This window comes from Microcaecilia unicolor, chromosome 2, assembly GCF_901765095.1.
Source record: "Microcaecilia unicolor chromosome 2, aMicUni1.1, whole genome shotgun sequence".
NCBI lineage: Eukaryota > Metazoa > Chordata > Amphibia > Gymnophiona > Siphonopidae > Microcaecilia > Microcaecilia unicolor.
Window position 1 is genome coordinate 619420765 of NC_044032.1, and position 18877 is coordinate 619439641.

At 44.6% G+C, this 18877-nt stretch overlaps 1 protein-coding gene across 1 annotated transcript in view; it reads right to left on the reverse strand.

The window, feature by feature from the left end:
* ARHGAP10 (Rho GTPase activating protein 10) overlaps positions 1–18877 on the reverse strand; it is a 503009-nt gene that overhangs the window by 116715 nt on the left and 367417 nt on the right. The window contains exon 19 of the mRNA XM_030191662.1: positions 1751–1898. Coding sequence (XP_030047522.1) covers positions 1751–1898 — 148 coding nt within the window. The remainder of the gene's footprint in view (positions 1–1750; positions 1899–18877) is intronic.

The following is an 18877-nucleotide window of genomic DNA, read 5'->3' on the forward strand; positions in this document are numbered from 1 at the left end:
TTTTGGGTATGTTTGACCTTCTTATAGTTGAATTTTTTGCAACTTTGAGGTGTCTTCCTGTATACGATGTGTCATGGCTAAGATTGTGGTGATAATTGCAGGGATCTTGTGTTCGACACCATGGGTTAATGCGTGTGAGTTGGGTGTTAGAAATAAGGACACTATTATGTACCAAACTATTAGTTTGATTAATGCATACTTCACACCCATCATATGTGGAGGGAAGGCTAACTGAGAGAGAATAATTTCCTGATTGAGGAATCTTTTAGTTCGGTTCAGCTCGGGTTAGTGATCAAGTCGGGACGGGAGATGTCATCTGTGAAGCGGGATGAAGAGGGACGGGGTATTGGGGTTCCAGTATTAGTTGAACGCATGGATTTTCGAGACCGAGATTGACTATTTTTGGTTGGGCGCTGGCCAGTCGCTGCTGACATGTTCCCGAGTAAGGCGAAGAGGCAGTGAAATACTTGGAACAATTGGTTCCTCCAGGAGTACAGGTGCAAGGAGGGCTTGTTTCAGCTGCTGGAGTGTTCGTCTTCTCCCTAAATGCAGAGTGTGGTTTCCCACACTAGTGGCTGATGACTTTGGGATTGGACTAGTCTTGTAATGGTGGACTTGGTCTCATGTGCACTGTGTAGTTCCCACTGCTGTTGGGTGTGTCTACCGATTCTCAGTAATCTTGCTGTTGGTCTTCGGTACTTGCTTTGGGACCCAGGCTATTGAATGAGGGAAGCTGATCTTACTTTTGAATCATTCAAGGTCCCGCCACCCGATAAAGTTTGCAAGACCCGGCGGAACACTAATTCAGCTCACCTGTGGCATGTGCATGGAGCGATTCCGGTAGCAGGGGCTGCTGTTTCTTACTGCTCCTGCTCAGCGTTGCTGATTAGGCCACTAAAGAACATACACAAACATTCAGGTGCCTTTAGTGGGGCGGGGGTGGGGGGTCCAATCATGATTACAGATCACAAGCTTTCAATACATTTGTAATGTAACTAGAGGTTTATAGAGAGAGGTGGTCAATTTATAAGCACCATGTTACTCGTTTTCACCTGCATTGATTCATATGGACAGGCACTGAACTGTGATCTACTTCCATTCATCTACATATACAATGATTTATTTTACATATTTAAAATGCCAACAGCCTGCGCAAATAAGCCAATCAGTGTAGACATACTCGCTGCTACCAAGTCCAGGGCAGTCAGGTGACTTGAGCTTTCAGCCCACTAGCACTCTACATCACAGCATATTAACTTATCAGCTTTAATCTGAAATCTCACCACATTTTATCTTGATTATGCAACCTTTTTATCAGATAATGCAGATCCCCCTCCCCCCCCCCAATAAAAGGAAAAAGAAGCTATTACGGCAAGAAAACTCCAAGTTTCCCCCCCTACTATGTTCTCCAAAACAGCTATTGGTACATGAAGATGTTACTCTAGTCATGAATATAAAACAGGGGGAAAGCCAGACAGAAGCAGCACACAGAACTACTGATAGTGCAGGGGTGGGCAACCACAGTCCTTGAGGGCCACAACCCAGTCAGGTTTTCAAGATTTCCACCATGAATATGCATGGCACACAATGTGCAAATCAATCCCATGTATATTCACTGTGGAAATCTTGACGACCCGACTGGGACGTGGCCCTCGAAGACCACAGTTGCCCACGCCTGGGATAGGGCTTTCCTGCTGCCCGATAGAGAGCACCCCCAACTTGCCACCAAGCTACATCATGAGGATCTTACCATTATCCAGCTCCAGACAGAGATTGTACACAGCTACGGGCCTCTTGTTGCGCTGCCCTCTTCTTGACTGCCTTGGCGGAGCATTTGGAGGTGATATTGACAGAGAGATTGACTGGGAAAAGGCAGCATCGGGTAGGGTTCTGAAAATCTGCAACCAAGAACACAAAGAGTGCAAATGATTTAGCAAAAAACAATGACCCGTGTCATGGATCTGAAAGCCGCTATAAGAAAGAAATTGGAGTGGAGGATTGGCCAAGTGGTTAGAGCACCGGTCTTGCAATCCCAAGGTGGCCGGTTCAAGTCCCATTACTGCTCCTTGTGATCTTGGGCAAGTCACTTAATTCTCCATTGCCTCAGGTATAAACTTAGATTGTTTAGATTGTGAGCTCTCCTGGGACAGAGAAATATCCAGTCTACCTGACCACAACTCACCTTGAGCTACTACTGAAAAAGGTGTGAGCAAAATCTAAATAAATAAAATTGCTTTGGAGTTCAGTCAAACAAAGACAGAAATGCATTCTTTTAAGAGTGTGCCTTGGTCTTTTAACAAGAACCTTTTTAAACAGGATTTTAAAAAGCATGTCAACACTGTCTACATATTAACTACTCTGCAAATAAACTAATCCTATGTCTAAATACTTGCAATTGAATTTGCCAGCTAAAGGGAAGGAAGACAAATATAATGCTAATTTATAAACGCAGATAAAATTTGGCTTGTCTTATATTCCTGCAAGCCTGTAGCCCTTAAGTTTTAAAATACACAGCATGCAGCAGTATAACCAACGTAAAAGAAACACTTAACAGACATAGGAGCCGACTCAGTGGGTGCTTGAGCACCCCCAATATTGAGAAAATTGCTTGTAGGGGTCCAGTGAGGGGTTATTTCCATTGGGCTTAGCACCCCCAATAATTTTGAAAAGTTGTCTCCCATGTTAACAGAAACACATTGAAGAATGACGTATTCACCAATGAAGGCAGATGAGGGTCAACAATTACAAAGCATTCACTTGAACTAAATTTACACTACTGAGGCCCTGATGCTCAAAGATTACCGTGCTTGCAACGTTTGATCAGACTGGTTGTAGCTGGTCTAGTGCGCATGCTATTGAGCATCTAATGCACAAAAGGGTTCTGCATCGCTCTTACCATTCATGGTAGCAGCTACCAACATGCAAACATATTACAACAAGCTCATTAGTATTAAAATGAGCATTCTGTGCAATGCACAGAAAGGAGTGCCTACCTTTAAGTTCAAAATGTTCCAGCAGGTCTGGAGCTGCTGTTGCACGAGGGCAAATTCTCGCAAGACTGCCGTCAGAAGCCTTGGCAGCCATTTTTAAAACACAACGGTGCCGCCCTCGGTGCAGTAGAGCAAAGCAGAGATGGAGTAGCGGCAGCAGGTAGGAAAGAGTGGGATTCTTTTCTTTCCTGCCCCTGTAGCCGCAGAGGCCACTACACCACCAGGGCGGTCCCTGGCCTTCAAGGTAGGTCTTGGGAGGGCTGGAGTGTGCGGCAGCAGTTGCCAGTGGAGTGCAGAGCAACGGATAAACATAGCAGTTTCTGGCACCCCTCAAATGTTGATGCCCCCCTGCCGTGCATACCCTGCTAACCGCGTTCCACCAGCCCTGATTCCATGTGATGTCACTGGATGCACGCCTACAATGTGGTTGTCACCTTTTTTCCTGAGCGTGCGTAGAACATCTTCACTTTCCACAAAACTGTTCTGTGCATACCGAGCCACTTGCAGAATTTCTACACATCTCATTTGCACGCAATTTCCTTTAAGCATCAATCGCTGTTTCAAAATTGGTCATTTGAACTGCAGATATTTATTTATTTATTTATTTATTGCATTTGTATCCCACATTTTCCCACCTATTTGCGGGTTCAGTGTGGCTTACAATACATTGTAAATCATGGAAATGCAGTTTGTTACAATCAGTTATGGATTCCATTGTGAGAAGTTAAGCGAGACAAAGTCAAGGTGTCGTTAGGGAAAAGGTCAAGGAAAAGAACAATGGAAAGAGACAACTGGAAATCGGTAGGGTGATAAAACCTTAGCAAAAGAACATTCGGTATAACATTTTCTGTGAATGAAGGTTTAAGTGTGATGAGATTACGGGGGATTAGAATTCAGAAAAGAATGTATTGGTGTATTTCTGGAGTAGTGAGTGTGGACTTCATGTGTATTGCTCCTTGCAGTAAGTTTTATCGAAGAGATGAGTCTTCAGTAGTTTGCGGAAGTATAGAAGCACTCGGTATTTAACGGCGAATTTTGAGCATCGGGGCCTAAGAGAGAGAAACAAAGATAAGATCCAGCAGCTAATGTACTTCATGAACAGGCCAGAGGACATGCCCATACTACTTAAGACACAACAGATCATTCAAGCCACAAGATCTACAGCGATGCCAGGGGTAGACCATCCAAAAGAGTGAGATTTACCACTGCAAAAAGCAAGACTGATGGTCAAAGAATGAGATTCTTTTTCAGATGGTGTGTCCAGGATATAAATATACAAAGGTTTGTGTCGTATTGACTTGTAAAAGAAAAAAAGCAGCATAAAATATCTGCTTTTCTTTTGTGCCTCTGAATTATATAGACAGAAAGGAAGCAACATGGGATTTGCCAGGCAGGGCCGCTGAGAGACTGGGCTGGGCCCGGGGCAAGGCCAGGCCTGGAGCCCCGCCCCCCGAGGTTGCCGCCGCCGCCCCCCTCCCCATGGTCACCGCCGCCGCTCTCCCCCTCCACCCCCCAAGGTCACCGCCGCTCCCCCCTCCACCCCCACCGAGGTTGCCGCCGCTCCCTCCTCCACCCGCCCCCCTCCGTCCGCCACCGGGCCGGGCCCCCTGCATTGAAATCACAGCGCCTCTCACCTCTGTGTGAAAGCGCTGCAGGCAGCAGGGCAGCAGATCGTCTCCCTTCGGCCCTCCTTCCCTCCTTGTGTCTCGCCCTCGCGGAAGTTACGTCAGATGAGGGCGGGACACAGGGAGGTAAGGAGGCCCGAAGGGAGGCGATCAGCTGCCCTGCTGCCTGCAGCGCTTTCACACGGAGGTGAGAGGTGCTGTGATTTCAATGCAGGGGGCCCGGCCCGGTGGCAGATGGTCGACGACGGAGGGCAGGTGGGACTGCGGCGCCGATTAAGGAGGTTTCCCTGTCCTGTTTTGTGCAGAGTCTATTTTGTCTTGGGTTTTTGGGGAGGGGGAGGATTTTTTTGTCATGGTCTGTTTTGGTTTTAGTCTGTTTTGTTGGGGTTTTTCTGTCATGGTCTATTATGTCGGGGTGCCGTACCATCTTATTTTCTTTTCCATGTTTTATTTCTATTGATTACCTGGAGAAAGCAGATAACCATGTTGGGAACACATAATTGTACTAGGATCTGGCCTTTAAAACGCAGAAAGTGCTGCTTTAGGATTCAGCACTTTAATTGTGCTGCTCATTTATTGAAGTTTTAGTCTAGAATACTCCAGCTTGGATTGTGAGGCCCACACTAGCCCCAACCAGACAAATGTTTTCCATTAGTGATCTTCTCTTTTAATTTATTAAGGCCTCTGGAATGCAGAAATGCCTAAGGAGCGGTGTGCTTCTTTTCCCTGATAATCATCTTTGATGGTTCTTCAAACAACAGAAATGGTGCACAGCCAAGTGGTCAGAACGGTGAATGATGAAATTAGAAAACTGATGTGTGAGTTTCACCAGTGCCATAAATAAATAATAAAGCAATATTGGGCAGGGCATGAAATCCCCCCCAAATCCTCAAATTTGATTTGATTCCCACTTCAGGCACAGGCAGCAGCTCCTTGTGACTCTGGGCAAGTCACTTAACCCTCCATTGCCCCATGTAAGCCGCATTGAGCCTGCCATGAGTGGGAAAGTGCGGGGCACAAATGTAACAAAAATAAAATAGATACTATTGGAGATTCTAGATGGAATGTTGCTATTCCACTAGCAACATTCCATGTAGAAGGCTGCGCAGGCTTCTGTTTCTGTGAGTCTGACGTCCTGCACGTACGTGCAGGACGTCAGACTCACAGAAGCAGAAGCCTGCGCGGCCACATTGGTGATCTGCAAGGGCCGACTACTACATGGAATGTTGCTAGTGGAATAGTAACATTCCATGTAGAATCTCAAATAACAGTGGAGGAGTGGCCTAGTGGTTAGGGTGGTGGACTTTGGTCCTGGGGAACTGAGGAACTGAGTTTGATTCCCACTTCAGGCACAGGCAGCTCCTTGTGACTCTGGGCAAGTCACTTAACCCTCCATTGCCCCATGTAAGCCGCATTGAGCCTGCCATGAGTGGGAAAGCGCAGGGTACAAATGTAACAAAAATAAAATAGATACTATTGGAGATTCTAGATGGAATGTTGCTACTATTGAGATTCTGTTGCTACTATTGGAGATTCTACATGGAATGTTGCTATTCCACTAGCAACATTCTATGTAGAAGGCTGCGCAGGCTTCTGTTTCTGTGAGTCTGACGTCCTGCACGTCAGACTCACAGAAGCAGAAGCCTGCGCGGCCACATTGGTGATCTGCAAGGGCCAATGTTGCTAGTGGAATAGCAACATTCCATGTAGAATCTCAAATAGTAGCAATAGTGGAGGAGTGGCCTAGTGGTTAGGGTGGTGGACTTTGGTCCTGAGGAACTGAGTTTGATTCCCACTTCAGGCACAGGCAGCTCCTTGTGACTCTGGGCAAGTCACTTAACCCTCCATTGCCCCATGTAAGCCACATTGAGCCTGCCATGAGTGGGAAAGCGTGGGGTACAAATGTAAAAAAAAAAAAAATAGGCATAGTCTAATGGTTAGAATAGTGGGGATGAGAACAAAAAGAAGCCCAGTTCGTAGCTCACTGCTGTTCCTTGTGACTTTGTGCAAATCACAACCCTCCACTGCATCTGGTACATCCTACAATACCTGAATGTAACACTTTAAACTAGTGAGAAAAACATGAGCTAAAAATTCAAAGCCAAACTTAATAATAGCTGTAGCTTTTTGTACATGTTTTTAGGAGCACTAAGGCCTTTTTTTCTTGCAATCCTTAAACCCACTGGCAGGTTTATCACCCTCTCTCATATCCCTTAGGCTAGTTGTGTAGGTGTTTGTCTAACCCTTGTGCAATCCCCTAGTAAATGAGTTTGGGAATTTCCTCAGGGGATTACTAGACCTGATGTAGAACTCTCCAGATTCTCTGGGGGGGGGGGAGGGAAAACAGCATGAGTGGGAGGGTAAAGAGCCCAGCCCAGAGGGAAGTTTAGGAGAAATTAAGTGACAAAGGATGTCATAAGGTGGGGTGGAGTTGGAAGGTTACAAAAATTATAGCTGTAGTGAGCACATGGTGTTTGGTTGCCTTCACCCCCCCCCCCCCCCCCCCCCGCCAGGACCTGTGAGGAGAGGGGTTATCCAAATCAGGCCCAATAACCTAAGGCTAAACTAAGGAGTAGTTTCTGTTAATAAAAGTAGTAACTGTGAGGAGAGCTCCCGGTGGGTAGAATGGGTTAACTTCCTGGGAGCAGAACAGGAAGAACCTGTTTGGTGGTAGAGACAGCAGCTGAAAGAAGTGCACCTCTGGAGGAGTAGGAGGGACAGGCAGGCCCGCTCCTGAGTGGGTGAAGCAAAAGCCCAGCGAGACAGCTCGTGTGGAAGGAGCAGGAAGCCAAAACGGATGGGTATTGGAGGACTGGTGGATACTGTAAATATGTAGATACTCTAGGATCCCCCTGGTGAGTGGTAAAGTTGCAAAAGAAAGCCAGTGCTCTAGGTTATCATTAGATGGACAGTATCAGCTCTGTAAGAAATGAGCCCAGAGTGACTAGAGTCTTGGCTTGGGAGTACAGAGAAACAACGCTGTGTCAAGGCCTTGCCCTAGCAATACACACACTAGTAAGGGACCACCTATCCTGAACTTCCCCAAGCACTGGCTAAGTGTCTGGGCACTGATAAACTGTTAAGAATCCTTGTGCTCAGTGGCGTAGCCACAGGTGGGCCCACCCAGTTTTGCTTCAGGCCTACCCAGTGGCAGTGAACATCATTATTGTAGAATGCGGAGATCCCTGGGCCCTGCCAGCTGAAGAGTCCTCTCTAGAGTTTCCTCCTATGTCAGTCTCACCCCCGGAGCAATCAACAACACCGGCACTCTCCCCCCCCCCCCCCCCCCACATGCTCAATTCAATTGGCATCCCCGCGCATGTGTGCATGGGGCATGCTGGTTGAACTGAGCATGCGCGGGAGCCTGGAGTAGGGCAGTGCTGGTGTCGGTGGCTGCAAATGGGTTGCTAACAGACGCGAGGATGAGACTGCTTGGGATTCTTCAGATGGTGGGGCCTGGGAATCCCTGGCAACCAAGGTATTTAGTTTTAATGCTGCGGGGGTGGGGCGGGCAGTAACAGGCAGAGAGGAAATGCGGGTTATGCCCACCCGGTTCACTCTCTGGTCCATCCAATGACTGAGGTCTGGCTATGCTACTGCTTGTGTTTTTATCTGTTGGTTGACTGCAGAATTAAGGAGTCCTTTTACTAAAATGCAGTAAAGTTTTGCACTTAGTATGTGGTAACTGTCCAGACTACCAAGCAGTAAGCACAAAGCTGTGTGTCAACTGGTGGGGGTATTACCAGCATGCTCCTATTACTTTTAAAGCACTGAGCAAAGCACCGTTATGCTATCTGAGCTAGTGACAGTGAAGAGTAAATAACAGTGCGTTAACTGCAATGCACAGTTCACAGCCATCCCCCACCCCGTAACACAATATGCATTTTAGTGCATGAATTACAATTTGCTGTCATGCCAGCATGGTAATAATTATCATACCCAAGAGCTAACAGTTACCACACAGTAATTGGTTTGGTAATGACAAAAAAGCAGCACATTATTAAAAGGGCCCATAAACCCTTGTTTGCGATTTAGAACAGTTTATTAATAAACATTGTATTTTATTAGCTCTGTGTCAGTGACATGACAGTGATTCCAGGCTCTGAATTTCTAGGAACCATTTGACCCCTGGATTTCATGAGTGTTTCAGTGTCCTTAGAAACCACTAGACAACAGCTTCTAGGGAGAGAGAATTGCCCAGGGGTGAGAGCCCGGTTGGTAGGTGGGTGGTTGCCAGTTTAAGTGCACATGTAATAGTGACCACTGGGGGAGTAGGGGGAGGTCATCCCCAATTCCCTCGGGTGGTCATCTGGTCATTTAGGGCACATTTTTGTGGCTTGGTCGTAAAAAGAAAAGGGCCAAGTAAAGTCGGCCAAGTGTTCGTCAGGGACACCCTTCGTTTTTCCATTATCGGCCGAGGATGCCCATGTGTTAAGCACGCCCCAGTCCCGCCTTCACTATGCTTCCGACATGCCCCCGTGAACTTTGGTCGTCCCTGTGATGGAAAGCAGTTGAGGACGCCCAAAATCGGCTTTCGATTATGCCGATTTGGGCGACCCTGGGAGAAGGACACCCATCTCACAATTTGTGTCGAAAGATGCACGCCTTTCTCTTTCGAAAATAAGCCTGCTAATCAACCATGAAGCGAAGTATGCAGCAAGAATAACACTGGATACACAAAAGGTAGATATACAGAAAAGTGACGTAAGGCAAAATTGTCATGAAAGCATTTTTCAATATAACCCCCCACACCCCTCCCCCCCCAAAAAAAACATGCTCCTGAAAAAGGAATACAAGATATTGCCCACTTAAATAGCATAAACCGTAAGCCTTAAATCTCCTTCAGCAAAAGGACAAAAGCAGAAAAGGGCAGGGCTTGTATACTTTATGGTATGAAAAAAAAAATCCCCAAGAAAACGCCATTGAACTCTAGCCCCCCCTAGAGGAAATTTACTGCAAAACTATGCACACATGGAGCCAATGATTGTATGTAAGGCCCCCAAATGGAAAGAATGCGCTTCCTATGCTTGGAAGAAGTACGCAACCCTCTACGCTCCAGCAGCATTAGATCATGAAACCTATTGCACCAGTGCCAATACTCTGACGGCACCACACCCTTCCAGATGCTCAAAATTACCCTTTTCCCCCCAAATATATGCCCTACGAATAGTTGTTGGGTATCTGTGCTGTGCAATACAAAAAGCTCATCAAAAGGGCATCAAGAGGAGAGAATGGGCTTCCTGAACCCAATAGCGCTTCCGAATAATGAAATATTGCAGTCTAAAAAGATTGGCCCAACGGATATTCCCAGAAAGAGTGAAAGAACGAGCTAATCTTCAGTTGACACATCAAACAAAGGGGCAAATCAGTCCCCCTCATCTTAAACAATTAGGTTTTGTCAAGTATGCTCTACGTAACACACAAAACTGGCATTCCCGGAGTTCTGTGTTCACCGTTATTGTTGGTATACGTGTAGACAGTTTAATAAAATCAAGAGACATATTAGGACACCCCAGATCTTGAGCCCAATGGACTCTGAGAGCCTACTTATCTTTTTTAGGAGAGATTTTCAGTTTTATATCGGTGGCATCTGACCCCAGCTCGCCTTCATCATATTTTTCCAAAGGTGTCTCCTCTGTGTTGGAGAGGCTGTGGGATGGAGGGTACTATGGGGCATCTCTGTATTAAGGTCAGAGCCTTTTGGAAGGCTGTACAGTATAGACTCCAGAGATGGCTTTCTAAACCTATCAAGTGGTCTCCTGAATTTTTTCTTTTTCCTAAAAAACCTCCTGGCCTTACCGCTGCCCAATCCTTACTGGTTCATCACGCTATGTCAGCGGCTAGGGTCACTTTGGCTGCCCACTGGAAGTCCCCGCAAGTTCCTTCTCTGGTAAAATAGTTAAACAAACTGTGGTATATATGTGAAATGGAGAAGCTTTGGGCCTTGAATTTGCAAAAAAACTATCTAAATGGGAAACTATTTGGGAGCCCTTTATTTCACATTAGTTGTATTGATGATTTTTGGTTGGGGGGAGGTGGGGAGATGGTGGCTTGGTTCAATTAAAATAATTTGCCCCCTCCTCCCCCCCCCCCTTTTTCTCTTTTTTTCCCCTTCCTTTTTTTTAGGGAGGGGGAGGGAGGGGTGGGTGGGTGATGCGAGGGAAAGGTTGGGGGTTATTCAAATAAATCAAATATTAAACTTCTGGAGTGTTTGTTTAGCTGCTTCAATCTTTTGAGAGCTAATTGGGTGGTTCCTGACTTTTGTTAGGGGAAATTTTGTATTAGAGCAAGTTTATGTACTGTTGCAACCATGTGTAGTTGTAATTTCTTTTTTTCTCACTTTCTGTTACTGCTTTCAAATCACAATAAATACTTCTATAAATTAAAAAAAACACACACACACATGCAGGCTGTGAAAATTGCAGGAAGACCTTAAGAAAATGGAAGACTAGGCATCCAAATGACAGATGAAATTTAATGTGGACAAATGCAAGGTGATACACATTGGAAAAAATAATCCAAATCACAGTTACCTGTTGCTGGGGTTCTTTTTGGAAGTCAGCACCCACAAAAAAGATTTAGGTGTTATTGCAGATAATACACTGAATTTTTTGGCCCAGTGTGCAGTGGAAGTGGCCAAAAAAGCAAACAGGATGCTAGGAATTATTAAGAAAGGGATGGTAAATAAGACCAAGAAAACTATAATGCTTCTCTATTGCTCCATGGTGCGACCGCACCTTGAGTATCGCGTTCAGTTCTGGTTACCATATCTCAAAAAAGATATAGCGGAATTTGAAAAGGTTTAAAGAAGAGCGACCAAAATGATAAAGGGGATGGAACTCCTCTCATATGAGGAAAGGCTAAAGAGGTTAGGGCTCTTCAGCTTGGAAAAGAGATGGCTGAGGAGAGATATGACTGAGGTTTACAAAGTTTTGAGTGGTGCACAACAGGTAAAAGTGAATCGATTTTTTATTCGTTCCAAAAGTGGAAAGACTAGGGGACACTCAATGAAGTTAAATGGAAATACTTTGAAAACAAATAGGAGGAAATATTTTTTCACCCAAGGAAGAGTTAAGTTCCGGAACTCGTTGCCGGAGGATGTGGTAACAGCGGTAAACGTATCCGGGTTCAAAAAATGTTTGGACAAGTTCCTGGAGGAAATGTCCATAGTCTGCTATTGAGATAAACATGGGGAAGCTACTGCTTGCCCTGGGATTGGAAACATGGAATATTGCTACTATTTGGGTTCCTGCCAGGTACTTGTGACTTGAATTGGCCACTGTTGCAAACAGGACACTGGTCTGGATGGATCTGAGGTCTGATCCAGTATGGCTATTCTTATGTTCTTAAATAATAAGAATATTAAACAATATAGCCTGACTTTTCATTGTATATATGGAATCTGCTTGCAAACACTGCCAAACATCGTCCCAGTACGGCACCAAGATGCTGCAATAAAATAACATATGGAAAAGATTTCCTTTCTCACAATTACAGAACCAACAATTAGGACTCAGTAACTTATTAGTACAGAAATTCTTAAGCGGTGTCCAAAGAACTCCATATGCTAAAAATATATCGATGGAGTGACAGAGACTGAACGAACAGCACGAGTCAAGAGACCAAAAGTCTCTCCATTATTCCAGGGTCAACTTCATCCCACTATCATCCTCCCAACACATCTCCACTCCCAAGTGTTTCTTATCGTCAACAAGCAGCAAATAAAATCACGAAGCAGAATGTTCAGAGGTCAGTATGTTCCCACAATAGAACTCCAAACTCCACTCCTCAGTCAAACTAGCTAAATTCCTCAAATATTTCCAAAGAGAAAGTACTAGCTGCAAACAGAAGGAAAAGTTCATATGTAACAAATTAAATTCCTTTTGTAGACTTGCAAAAGTTTTAAACTGCCCATCCAAAATAACATACTGCAATATCCAAATATTAGACTCCTGCCAGAATCTCCAAGTAATCGAGAGAATATTAATATCATACCAGAGAGGGGACTTAAGAGACACCAGCCCAGCCTAGCCCCACTTAAATTCTTTTGTAAATTTGCAAAAGATGAGTAAAATGAACCACAGGATTTTTAGCAAATGTATTAAGATTAGTGATCACAGGGAGAAGACAAGAGATGGGCCAACAGCAAGACCTAATTTCTCTCTTCCTCCATTGCCTGTATTTTTTAGTGGCTGCTGCTGCCTCTGCCATTTTCCACTGAAGCTGGAGCTCGGTTGGCCCCATGACTCTACAAGCCTCTCATAGTTCAGATTTCAGCAGGGAAGCTAACAGAGGAAGATTGCAATAGAACAGAAGATGTTCAGATCATTAGTTCCTCTGACAATCCTAAGGGGAGAAGGAAGGTGATGTCAACAGGTAGGAGGGAACATTAGGGAGTTATACAAAGGGAATGCAAGAAGTGGATGGTGTTGATGGAAAGAGAATGAAAGGTGAGGATGCCTGGCAGTGATAGGGAAGGGAAAGGAAGGTGATAATGTCCTGGAGTGGGTAGGAGGTGAGACAGCAACGAAAGTGATGGTGTGCTATCATAAAATCAGCCCAGTACTAGGTATGTTCCAACAAAGGCTGGGAACTAGAGCACTAGGAAGCAAAACAGCTTACATGTAATAGGTACTCTCTGATGAAAGAAGTGTAATGTGTCACACCGACAGACCAAATGACTGTCTAGTTCCAGTATGGCAGAGACACGTCATATGACCTGATGGCTCACTGTACCTACTTATGAAAGCAATAGTTTTATTAAACAGGGGCACAGTAAATCTAGATATCCTGAGGTTTTATTCCAAGCAGGTAAAAGCTTGGCTCTTCAACCAGGTCTTTAATGGAAGAAGTAAATAACACCGGCCGCACACACTATAGCAGGACAAGTTTACCCACTCTTACATTAGCTAAGATAATGTTCAAGCTCCTTTCTCACCTCATTTGCAACTTAATCCTCTTAGGGGCCCTTCCACTAAGCCGTGTAAGCGTCTATGTGCGCCCAACACGAGCCAAAATGGAGTTACCGCCCGACTACTGTGTGGCTCTTGCGGTAATTTCATTTTTGGAACGTGTCCGATACGTGCATCTGAAAAATACTTTTTATTTTCAGGCGCCCAAAACCTACGTCTACACTACCGCAATACATTTTTCAGTGCGCCTCTGTAAAAGGACCCCTTATTTTCTTACTCCCGTTACTCTGTTTTATCTATCTATCTATCTATCTATCTATCTATCTATCTATCTATCTATCTATCTATCTATCCCATCTTTGCTTCTACCCTATGCTGTCTATGAAAATGTTTTATTAAGTATTGTGTTGACAATGTAATGTTGTCTACTGCTTATGTTTGACTTATTCTTGCTGTACAGTGCCTTGAGTGAATTCCTTCAAAAAGACAGTACATAAGTACATAAGTACATAAGTAGTGCCATACTGGGAAAGACCAAAGGTCCATCTAGCCCAGCATCCTGTCACCGACAGTGGCCAATCCAGGTCAAGGGCACCTGGCACGCTCCCCAAACGTAAAAACATTCCAGACAAGTTATACCTAAAAATGCGGAATTTTTCCAAGTCCATTTAATAGCGGTCTATGGACTTGTCCTTTAGGAATCTATCTAACCCCTTTTTAAACTCCGTCAAGCTAACCGCCCGTACCACGTTCTCCGGCAACGAATTCCAGAGTCTAATTACACGTTGGGTGAAGAAAAATTTTCTCCGACTTGTTTTAAATTTACCACACTGTAGCTTCAACTCATGCCCTCTAGTCCTAGTATTTTTTGATAGCGTGAACAGTCTCTTCACATCCACCCGATCCATTCCACTCATTATTTTATACACTTCTATCATATCTCCCCTCAGCCGTCTCTTCTCCAAGCTGAAAAGCCCTAGCCTTCTCAGCCTCTCTTCATAGGAAAGTCGTCCCATCCCCACTATCATTTTCGTCGCCCTTCGCTGTACCTTTTCCAATTCTACTATATCTTTTTTGAGATACGGAGACCAGTACTGAACACAATACTCCAGGTGCGGTCGCACCATGGAGCGATACAACGGCATTATAACATCCGCACACCTGCACTCCATACCCTTCCTAATAACACCCAACATTCTATTCGCTTTCCTAGCCGCAGCAGCACACTGAGCAGAAGGTTTCAGCGTATCATCGACGACGACACCCAGATCCCTTTCTTGATCCGTAACTCCTAACGCGGAACCTTGCAAGACGTAGCTATAATTCGGGTTCCTCTTACCCACATGCATCACTTTGCACTTGTCAAATAAACCCTAATAAATAATTAAAATTTAGGGGGGTCATTTACTGACAAAGCATGCTAAAAACTCTCCAGATAGTTTTTATTTTTTTTAATAAGCTGCATTTTTTCCAGGTCACTTAGGGGTCCTTTTCTGAAGGTGCAATAACAGTTTTAGCCCATGTAAATGATAAAACACCCATAGAAATATAATGGGCATCTCATCATTTAGCACGCCTTAGTAAAAGGACCCCTTAGTAAATGTGAAAAATGTGGGATTGACACTACTGCAATGCACATCCCTAGCGTCTTGTAAAAGTCTTCACAACCTTGTACATTTTTCAGATTTGTTGTCTAAAAAATACTATTCAAAATGTATAAAAGTGGGAGGTTCACTAAACCACACAACACACTCTACACTTTCAACATAAAAAATATAGAAACATTCAAAAAGTAACTAAGAATATGAAATTAAAAGTCTTTATCGCATTCGCTTCACACCTTTTGTTGTAGCAAACCAGATTAAGACCCTTTCCAAAAAATTTTCTTAAGAAGTCGCGCATCTGTGTTGATCACCGTATCTGAGCAAATGAAAATGAAATTCATGGATGAATTGAGCTCTTTCTGTTGTATAAAGTGAATTTGAAGCAAAGTTTAAACATGTTTTTGGCAATGGTTTATTACTTATACTAGCCGTTGAGCCCGTAAAAACGGGCTGGTATAGAGGTTTTCCTCCCCCCGCGGTCACCACCGCTCCCCTCCCCCCCGCGAAGTCGCCACCGCTCCCCCCCCCTCGAAGTCGTCGCCGCCACCCCTCCACCTGGTCCGGGCCCTCTCTTCACTTCTGAACTTACAGATCCATTCGCCGAACGCAGCAACGCACATCAGCTGAGCTGCCCCTTCCTTCTCTGCCTGTGTGTGTCCCGCCCTCGCTGACGTTACGTCACAGGAGGGCGGGGCCACAGGCAAAGAAGGAAGGGCTCACTGCAGCTCAGCTGATGTGCGTTGCTGCGTTCGGCGAATGGATCTGTAAGTTCAGAAGGGAAGAGAGGGCCCGGGCCGGGTGGAGGGGTGGCGGCGGCGACTCCGAGTGGGGGGGGGGAGCGGTAGCAACGTCGGCGGCGCAGTTTCCCTCTCTGTCCCGCCCCCCCCGTCATCACGTATTGACGCGGGGGCGGGACAGAGAGGGAAGTCTCTACTGCGCATTTGCAGTGAGTACGGTCACTCGCCGTTTATATGTTTGATTCTGCCTTTTCCTAGGCAGAATACATAAAATGTACATAATCATAAAAACACATTACAATGTAAGCACAAAACATACAATAATATAACTAAATACAACAGAAAAAAATAAAAATATAGCAACTTGGCAAAAACTACTAATTGGACAACACAGTTACATGAGTTGTCATCAATAAGTAATCCTGCATGGGTGTGGACTAAGGCCAGTTTCTGATTCAATCTCAGGGAATTCAATATGCCAGTCTAAATAAGTGGCTCTTCAATTGTGTCTTTAAAGAAGTATCTTTTTGAGCTCCGAGTGCTAATAGTAGTTGGTTCCATTCTCTTGGTCCCATGACAAAGAAGGAACATCTCCTAGTTTCTTCAAAGTTAAAACATTGCAAAGCCCCTTCAAATCAAATCAAACCAATTCTTCAATACCACTAATATCCCCTTTCCAGGGTTCAGTGCGGTTTACATTGTAGGTGAGACAAAAGCCGATAATGTTAGTGTGCGGTATGAGAACAATTAGAGACAAGTGGTGTAATGCATGAGACCAAAAACATTAATGGAAAGGATAATGGATGATACTAGGAGGTAGAAGTCAATGGATTGTTATGAAGCAGTCTTTGGGAAGAGAAAGATTTTTAGCCTCTTCCTGAAGCTATAGTAGTTGTTTTCTGTTCTGATGGCACTAGGTGGAGTTTTCCAAATTTTAACTCCAATTACAGGGAATAGAGAGCTGAAAATCTTCTGATTTCGAATTGTCTTTTAAAACAGTGATGCTATCATCAGTTGTTTTTTCAGTCCGTTAGACTGGACCAAACGTAGTGAAGTGGTCTTAGCCAGCAGTTCAGAGGTGAAACCCTGTAAGATTTGAAAAACTAAACAAGCAGCTTTGAACCTGAGTTTTTCTGCTATGGGAAGTCAGTGCAGTTTGTTAAGATGAGTTGAAACACTAGTATATCTATTCAATCTGTATATTAGTCTAGTTGCTGTATTCTACATGATTTGTAGTTTTTTTCTGATATTGACACTTATTACCAAGAAATAGAATGTTACAGTAATCCAAGTGAGGTAGGACTAACGTTTGAACTAGTAGTGCAAAGGCTTTTTGGTAAAAAAATGTTCTGATTACACGTAGCTGTCTGTCACGATTGTGACTGTATTCCATGCCTACACTCACCTTGCCCCCGGGTGACTGGGCCCTGTGGTTGCTGTGGACTGTCTTTTCCTGTTTCCCAGACATCTTCCAGGTTCTATTCCGGTCTTGATGTTCCAGCAGTCCAGACTTGCCCCGGTGTTTCTGCTGCCAAGCCTCACCTGTGACCTCATCTGCAATTGCCTTTATTAAGCTCCTGAGAATTGTCAGACTTGCCTTTGCAACAGAGGTCTTCAGATGAGCTTTTTGTTTGTGAATGCTTGTTGCAGTTCTAGCCCTCCTAGTTCTTGTCCTGTTTGTCTTTAGCTTCTGTTCCTTACTGTTTGTATCTGCCCTGCGTGTCCTTAGCATCAGTTCCTTACTGTGTGTATCTGCCCTGTCTGTCTTCAGCTTTAGTTTCCTTCTTGCTTGTATCAATCCTGTTTGTCTTTAGCTTCTGCCCTACCCTGCTTGTGTGCCTTGTTTGAAAATCCTGAATCCTGTTCCAGTCAAGCTTGCTCGAGTATCCTGAATCCTGTTTGTTTGAGAATCCTGAATCCTGTTCCAAGCCAAGTCCGTTCCAGCCTTTGGTTCCAGCCAAGCCAAGCCGTTCCAGCCTTTGGTTCCAGTCCAGCCAAGCCAAGTCCAGACCAGCATTTGGTTCCAGTCCAACCAGGCCAGCTCTGCTTCAGAGTTCTGTCCAGCCAAACCTGTTTGAGACTCCTGTACCTGGTACCAGCCTGTAGGTGTTTGGCCTCGCTTCCAGTTTGGGTGGTTCTCCTGTTGTTGCCGGTCTCTGGCAGCAGCCCAAGGGCTCACTACTCCGGATCACCCGCAGCGGAGTGACACTGTCTCATTTTGAATAGTGTTTTCTTACATAACTGGTTAATATGAGAAGAGAATATGAGTGAAGAATTCCCTAGTACTCTGGTTTCAGACTCGACTGTAAAGCTTTGATGAGACCTCAACTCCCTAATTTTGGAACCACAGGACCTTGGTTTTTTAGTGCATTCAATTTCAGTTTATTGGTCAGAGCCCAGGTAGTAACAGCAGTCATGCCATTTGATACAGACTAAGTCGTATCTTTGTTTGATGCTGTCACTGGTAAGCGAAGCAGGATGTCATCACATAGGATAATAGTAGTTCATTAAGACCTAGGTGTATTGAGGCAAGGGATGATATAAAGAGACTGATAGGATAGGTGAGAGGTGAAACCCCTGCGGAACCCCGCAGTTAGAAGACCAGTAGTTGGAAAGTTGGTTGTTTTGCTTGACAGAATAGCTTTGATTTGAAAGGAGTAGCAATGTGTGGTCAACCGCATCGAACGCTGCCGATATATCAAATTGGAGAAGAATTACTTGGTTGCCTTTGCATAGGTATTGTTTGACATATGTAGTTAGAACTAGCAGCAATGTTTCCGTACTATTTGACGATCTGAAGCCAAATTGTGACCAGTGTAATATAAAAATGTTTTCCAGATATAAATGGAGTTGTTTACTGATGTAGGTTTCTAATACTTTAGTAAAAATGGGTATGCTTGCCACTGGACAGTTTGCAGGCAATGTTATATCTAGCTCATATCCCTTCAACAGCACAGTGAGAATAATTTTGCCCATATCAGGAGGAAGAAAGCCAGTTTTTAACAGCTC